The sequence below is a fragment of the Myxocyprinus asiaticus genome, chromosome 6 (genome assembly GCF_019703515.2).
Source record: "Myxocyprinus asiaticus isolate MX2 ecotype Aquarium Trade chromosome 6, UBuf_Myxa_2, whole genome shotgun sequence".
NCBI classification, from domain to species: domain Eukaryota; kingdom Metazoa; phylum Chordata; class Actinopteri; order Cypriniformes; family Catostomidae; genus Myxocyprinus; species Myxocyprinus asiaticus.
The window spans coordinates 45,521,244-45,529,491 of NC_059349.1; the positions used below are offsets into that span (position 1 = coordinate 45,521,244).

General features: G+C 37.2%; 1 protein-coding gene across 2 annotated transcripts in view; it reads left to right on the forward strand.

The window, feature by feature from the left end:
• Positions 1-4,299, forward strand: part of ece2a (endothelin converting enzyme 2a) — a 113,913-nt gene extending 109,614 nt beyond the window's left edge. For both annotated transcript variants that reach the window (XM_051699482.1, XM_051699481.1), the window contains one exon: positions 2,677-4,299. In XM_051699482.1, the coding sequence (XP_051555442.1) occupies positions 2,677-2,964 (288 nt within the window). In that variant the 3' untranslated portion in view covers positions 2,965-4,299. The remainder of the gene's footprint in view (positions 1-2,676) is intronic.
• The last annotated feature ends 3,949 nt before the right edge of the window (positions 4,300-8,248 follow it).

The window sequence follows — 8,248 nt, forward strand, 5'->3', positions numbered from 1 at the left end:
TTCTGAAGAGATCTATTCGATTTTGGGTGAGAACAGATCAAAATATAACTCCTTTTTCACTGTACATCTTGCCATTGCAGTCTCTAGGCATGATCATGATTTCAGGCTCGATTACACTTCCTAGTGCTTGATGCTTGCGCAGAGCACTAGATGGCGCTTGGAAGTGTAACCAAGCTTGAAATCATGATCGCCAAGGAGACTGCAGATATCAAGATTTATTGTGAAAAAGGTGTTACATTTTGGTCTGTTCTCACCCAAAACCGATTGGATCGCTTCAGAAAACATCGATTAAACCTTTGGAATCTTATGAATTAATTTTATGCTGCCTTTATGTGTTTTATGGAGCTTCAAAGTTTTGGTCACCATTCATTTGCATTGTATGGACCTACAGAACTGAGATATTAAACATTTTCATTTGTGTTCTGCAGAAGAAAGTCATACACACCTTTTCATCACAAACCGATTGGATCGCTTCAGAAAACATGGATTAAACCACTGGAGTTGTATGGATTATTTTTATGCTGTCTTTAAGTGCTTTTTGGAACTTTTTTCTCTCCCCTTTTTCTCCCCAATTTGGAATACCCAATTCCCAATGCACTCTAAGTCCTTGTGGTGGTGTAGTGACTCACCTCAATCCGGGTGGCAGAGAACAAATTTCAGTTGCCTCTGCATCTGAGAGCGTCAATCTGTGCATCTTATCACGTGGCTTGTTGAGCGTGTTACCGCGGAGACATAGCGCATGTGGAGGCTTCACACTATTCTCCACAGCATCCACGCACAACTCACCACGCGCCCCACCAAGAGCAAACCACATTATTGTGACCACGAGGAGGTTACCCCATGTGACTCTATCCTCCCTAGCAACCGGGCCAGTTTGGTTGCTTAGGAGACCTGGCTGGAGTCACTCAGCACACCCTGGGATTCGAGCTCATGAACTCCAGGGATGGTAGTCAGTGTCTTTACTCACTGAGCTACCCAGGCCCCTGCTTTTTGGAACTTTAAAGTTTTGATAACCATTCACTTGCATTGTGTCGACCTACAGAGCTGAGATATTCTACTGAAAATCTTTGTTAATGTTCTGTAGAAGAAAGAAAGTCATTCACAACGAGAGTGAATAATTGATGGGAGATTTCAGTTTTGGGTGAACTATTCCTTTAACACCCAATGTAACCAAATTTGTCATAAACGTACTCAATGCATCATATTCCAAGTCTTCTGAAGGCATAAAATCATTTTGTATGATAAACAGACTGAAGTTGTATTTCACACTCACAAATTAAATACAAATCATTGATGAACTATGTAAACAGTGCCGAATCCAATAATGGTGGCTACGTCGATAACATCAAACCTTATTGCTTAAATCAAGATCATGCCTAGAGACTGCAGTGGCAAGATGTACAGTTTTGTGATTGTATTGAATTCAGCCAACAGTACTGTATTAAATTTTATTATTAATTTATCAGAAAATGTTCTGTTCTGCAAAAGAAAAAAAATTAATATGGGTTTGGAATGACATAAGGGTGAGTAAATGATGAGAGCATTTTTATTTTTGGGTGAACTATTCCTTTAAGAATCATCACTCGTAGTTTAGCAAAATCACTAATTAATCTAGATTTAACTGCTTAGGAAACTAGAAAATGATGTCTATTTATTAAAAGCATGGAAAGTTTGGGGATATAAAGTGTGACTTTTCTTCGTTCTCATTCCTGTAGAAGTTTTCAGTGTAAGTTTAGAAAGTGTCTCTTTCCTTTCTTACTCGTTTTTTCTGCTCTCACACTCTCGGCATATTCCATGTTGACACCTGATGGTGTGAATTATTAATTTCTTCAGGCAGATGAAGAATGGGTGGCAGGGGCACGTGATACACTCACTCGTACAAACAGAGACACTCGTATGCATACACACTCACTTATGCACATACACAAACACAGACTTCCTTACTCACACATATACAGTAAACACACAATCTTGCACATACCCAAACACACAGACTTGCTTATAAATACAGATATTCACAAAGGTTGATTTTATAATGAGTTACTTGTATTTTCTATAACCTAACCTTACAAATACACTTATTTCGATTTTCATTAAGATGCACCTCTATTGGGAGGTTCTCACAATGTAGGTGATTTTAGGGTGTACTAAGATGGCAAAACCTGGCAAACACAGTCATTTGCACAGAAAACTTACATTATTCTGCACTGCATTTACTTCCTGGCTACATCTGGGAGAGTTTGTGCATTATCTGCAAATTCAGGTCCCCATAGAGAATCAGCATTTAATTCATGTGACTTAAGATGGTCCTGTGGAAGGTTTTGCATTGGTGGCATTGACAGTGATACGAGGAAATGATTCATAAAAATATCATATAAACAAATGGATAAAATGCATCATTTCTAGTGAGCAAAGGACAGCACTTTTTCACAGGAAAAGGCAACGAGGAGTGCATGCAGGGCTCCCTTGTATCTAAACAGTGTTGCAATATTGAAAATATTTGCCCTTTTAGACATAAAGACTTGTGTTGTTCACGTGTTGCTAATTCGAAGGCCTACGAGTCTAAATCAAGTCTCTAGACTTACAGTAATTGCTACTGAGTCTGATCTGAAACTTAAGTTTCCATCTCTGAATGCTGATAATCATGATAATTGTGTGATTTGTTTTGCTCCACAGGTGAGTCGTGTTTTGAAGCCTGGTGGCCGTTTCATCTCCGTAACGTTTGCCCAGCCACATTTCCGCAAAAGACTATATGCTCGAGCAGAGTACAACTGGTCTATCAAGCACTACCAATATGGCCGCAGCTTCCACTACTTCCTGTACGTTCTCACTAAAGGGGAGGAGCTTAGCCCAGAGGATGCCGCATTGGAGAGGAGACTTCTAACAGAAGCTGAGGCTCTGCCCACTGAAGTGCAATTTCAGGAAGTAGATTCAGAGGACTTCCTGAATAACATTGGAATATAGGGAAAGTAAAGACACACGGCACCTCAGTCAAAAGACTGAAATCTGCTGACATAGGTTTTGCAGACTTTAACACATTTTAAGCTTCTCCTATCCTTTAGTTTTAAAGGGAAAATGTAAATGGTGACAAAATGTTCATTTTTGGAAGAACTATTCCTTTAACAGTTTACAGAGTAGGACTGAAAGAGGAATGGATCTACGACATGCCGCAACCTCTGGAAATTGCTCTGGTGAACTTAAAGGGATTGTTCACCTAAAAATTTAAATTCTCTCATCATTTACTCACCCTCTTGTCATCCCAGATGTGTATGACTTTCTATCTTCTGCTGAACACAAATTAAGATTTTTAGAAGAATATCTCAGCTCTGTAGATCCATACAATGCAAGTGAATGGTGGCCAGAACTTTAAAGGTCCAAAAAGCATTTAAGGGCAGCATAAAAGTAATCCATACGACTCCAGTGGTTAAATCCATAGCTTCAGAAGCGATATGATAGGTGTGGGTGAGAAAGAGGTCAAAAGTCCTTTTTTACTATCAATCTCCATTTTCGCATTCTTCTTCTTTTGTTTTTGATGATTCTCATTGTTTGCGCATATCGCCACCTACTGGGCAGGGAGAAGAATTTATAGTAATAAATGACTTAAATATTTATCTGTTTCTCACCCACAGCTGAAATGTTCTTCTAAAATATTTGTTTGTGTTCAGCAGAAGATAGAAAGTCATTAACATCTGGGATGGCATGAGGGTGAGTAAATTTTTGGGTGAACTATCCCTTTAACGACGGTATTTGAAATGTGCCAAAAACCAAACACAGAAACTTTGAAAACTCCTTATCTGACTTTTAAGTTTAGGTTTTTTCAATGCTTTTACATTGACCAACTATAAACTTTTCAGGGTCACATTTGATATTACATTGCTCATGTTATTTTGTATTTACATTAGTATTTACTGAGTAATGAGTATTACTTATCAACTACATGTACTATTTGTGTTACAATTTAACGGAGCAGTTTGTAATTACAAATTGCTTTTTTTTTTGTTACTGTAGTAATTAATTACAGTAACATGTAGTATGTGTAATATGGACTATAAAGTTTTACCTTTTTAGCTAGATCTTGTCTATTTTTAACAAGTTTTTAAACCATTTTTAAACAATGCTTCATGTGCCGTTTTTTTCCTACATTCTGCATCTCTCTCCTCCTCTCTGAGTCCTATTTCTTAGTGTGATTGTGTTGATTGGTATGACAAGGTTGAGTGCTTGACACCTGCACATTTTCCATGGACAAATCTGTCACAAACACTTCTCAAACAACAAATAAACCGACAGAAAATAAACAGACCTGCTGTTTGCCAAAATATGACAGACGTCTGTGTCTTTGTGTGTGTTCTGCTGGATGAGGAATGGCTGCAGTGAATCGGAGGAGGCCATTAATAAACCAGAAATCATTTATTTTTAATTTAGCTCTGGAATGTAATTACCGTCTATTTTTAAGACTTGGGGAAGGTGCCTGAATTTCAGCATGACTTCCTGTGCAACAGTATGAACACAGAACAGATCAAAGTCAGATTCTCACACTGTGGTTTTGTTGTAAATTAAGGAAGATCATTCTGAAATCGGGAGAACCTCAAACATGTTGATAATGATTTAAGTTATTTACGGCAATGTCTTACAGCATCAGTTTGTGAAATGTATCTTACCTCAGAGCCATCTCTGACTGTGGAAACACTTTTTCAAAATGATACTATGTGGTTTATTACACGTATCGCAACAGTTCCGAGGCGAAATATCAACTGTGTGGCACTAAAACCAAAAAAAATATTCTCCCAAACAGATGAGGTTTTGTAGCTTAATCCTCTATTGAGTTTTAAATAATATTAAAAAAAAAACCGACCTCACTACCCTAAACCTTAAACCTTAACCAAACCGATATTGTCATAAAAGCAAATGTGAGATGGAAAAACGCAATTGCAGAGGCAACCACGTCATTTTGTGGTGCTTCTATGACACTTTCGACTCACATGTCGACTTGCATGCTCTTCAGGACTTGTACCCCGGTCCTGTGCATTGCATTGCAATGTTCAATCAGTTTAATTGCAGTTGAACAAGCTTGTAAGTGTAGTTGTTTATGCAACTCTAACATTAAAATGTAGCGCCTTACCCCATGCACTATAGTGAAAGTGTTTTTATGCACTAAGACAGCATTGTGTAAGGATGAGGGCGATAAGTCTTTATGAACTGATAATTGGGTGGTTGCACGGGCATTGCAAGGTGGTCGCTATGCTGTTCTGGGTGAATTCTTGGTGTTTTGTTTACTGGCCCAAGTCAAAAGAGACTAGGGGAAAAACCCCTTACCTATACGTGTAAAGTAATAGTGATGCTAGCCTTTGCCAAACACCACTGAATAGCAGTGGTTTATTTACCAGTAGCATAGTTTCATGCCATTTTTAGTTTAAAGTTGATTGTGATTGGATTGAATGTGTGATCTGTGAAAGCTGATGATGTAGTCACTGGTCTTTTCCCCTTCACTGAAGCTCAAAGCAATGATGTCAGGGTAGGACTGGTATTGGATGACCGCTGGTATCGGGTGACCCGCAGGTGTCAGGTGTAGATATATTCTGCCATCGTATCCTCATCCCATACGTTGGCACACTATGTTGTGTAAGGGTTTTTCAGGAATATTGTGCTGCCTAAACTCCTATGGGGAACAGGAGACCCTGAATTAGTCTAAAGGCAAGCAGGTTACGCCCTGCTTGCCTTTACTTTATATTGACATTTAAGACCATGATATTCAGTAATGTGCTATTAAATAATTCATCAAGAGTAAATTCAGATTGATAAGTAATTTCAGTGCCTGTGTCTTCTCTTTGAGTTTAAATAATCCTTGTATGGTGCTCACCAAGTCTTCATGTTGTTTTAGGCCTACAGTAGGTACTCAACCAAAATGATCCTCTTTACCGTGGGCAGTATTGCTGCAATAAAAAAACTGTAAATTCTCACATTGAGACTCGTTCACAAAATAATCGGCAGGAGGCACAGGAGGACACTTTTGGCACCATAGTTTAGTGTAAAGTAGGCCTGTCACGATTATTAAATAATCATCTGATCGCGGTTATTTGATCTAACCAGTTATCTCAAATAACACGATGACTGTGCACTTTAAATTCTAATCACGTTACTGTCCCATTTAGGGAATGTTAGAGTGTCTCATTCAATTGAACTTCGACTGCTTACTTTATTTCTAAGGAGATTATAGAATGAAGAAACACAGAACATCTTCATGTGAAATAAGGGCTTGTTGGATTTATCGGAGAGCGTTAATGTAACTTTAAAGTGAAGAATGGACAGAAATATTTTACTATTGCATAATATCATATAATGTACACTGCATGGCCAAAAAAAAAAAAAAGTTGCATACTCTAATATTTAGTTGGACCACCTTTAGCTTTGATTACGGCGTGCATTCGTCATGGCATTGTTTCGACAACCGACATGTTATGCAACATCACAACATTTATTTCCATTCAGAGTTGCATTAATTTTTGGCCGAGATCTTGTATTGATGACGGAAGAGTCGAACCAATCCCGTAAAGTCTTCTCCAGCACATCCCAAAGACTTTCATTGGGGTTAAGGTCAGGACTCTGTGGTGGCCAATGTATGTGTGAAAATGATTCCTCATGCTCCCTGAACCACTCTTTCACAATTTGAGCCCGATGAATCTTGGCATTGTCGTTCTTTTCCATGACCATTGGATAAGTCTTACAACATGGTTGTGTAAGAAATGAGAAGCTACACACTGCATCAGTTAGGGTTAAAAAAAAATTGTTGCCAGCTAAAACATGTTAATCACTGTAATAATGATCTAATCATAGGCTCCTAAGTAACTGCTTATTTAAATCAAAACAGCAACTTTTTTTAAAGGTCCAAAAAGCATTTAAGGGCAGCATAAACGTAATCCATACGACTCCAGTGGTTAAATCCATAGCTTCAGCAGCTTTTTTTTTGGCCAGGCAGTGTAATATAATATATATTCAGGTTCCAACAACAACAGTGTAAATGCAAAATGGACCAAGACTAAAGTTGACCAAAAATAGACAAATATTTTAAGTATTTTGAAATATTTTGATATTTAAAATATTATTTTTAATGTCATTCATAAGTTTTTAAAGGAAATCATGTAAAAGTTAAATATGAATAAAGTACTTCTTAAGATTTATAAAGCACACATACACCTGTGACATAAGACAATTTGTATGACAATTGATCATCATAACCGTGAAAGCCCTAAAACAGACAATTAATTGTCATATTCACATGACAGCCATAGTGTGAAGAGAGTGAGAGTGGTGGTGGTGTAGTGGACTAAAGCACTAAACTGGTAAGTGGAAGGTTGTTGGTTCAATCCCCACAGCCACCACCATTGTGTCCTTGAGCAAGGCACTTAACTCCAGGTTGCTCCAGAGGAATTGTCCCTGTAATAAGGGCACTGTAAGTCACTTTGAGTAAATGTTATTATAATTAACATTTTTAATATTATTATTTATATTGTATTTCTAGATTTTGATGTGTAGAAGGTGATCAAACAATGCAAAATTAATGGCAGCATTTAAGTTATAGTTATTTCGCTCATGAATTTACCATTGGCATATACATTAGAATCAAATGCTGGAATGTCAGCCTTTTTCAATAAATGGAAACCATTTTAGTTATTTAATTATCTTCCTGAAAATCTGTGTTCTGCAGAAGAAAGTCATACAGTATCTGGGATGGCATGAGGGTGAGTAAATGATGAGAGAATTTTCATTTCTGGGTGAACTATCCCTTTAATTAAAAGTAAACAATACCTTTATGGAAATTGACTAAAGTAAAAGATAAAGGAGCTCATGAAAAAATATTAAAGCAACTGATCTTAAATGGACTTAAGTATCAAAGTACAAGTAAATGGCTCTAAGTTAATGGTTTCAGTTTTAATGAGTTTTTATATTTTAGTTATTGTTAGACATTTTTATAAGTGCATCTGGTCATTATTGATTTATACACATGGTATATTGGTTAAATGTTAATAGTAACCTCAATTTATTGACTTATGCACTGCTAAATATTAAGCATACGAACAGTTGAGGAAAGGCAGGAGACAAGTCGTAATACACATATTTCCATTAGTATTTGTCAACATTTATAATGTTTAAGACAAAAACGTATCAATTACTTTATAGCCAAAAACACAGATTAAAACTTACATGAACGGTCTCCTCTCTTTATATTCTAAAAGTAGAGACACACCACGTG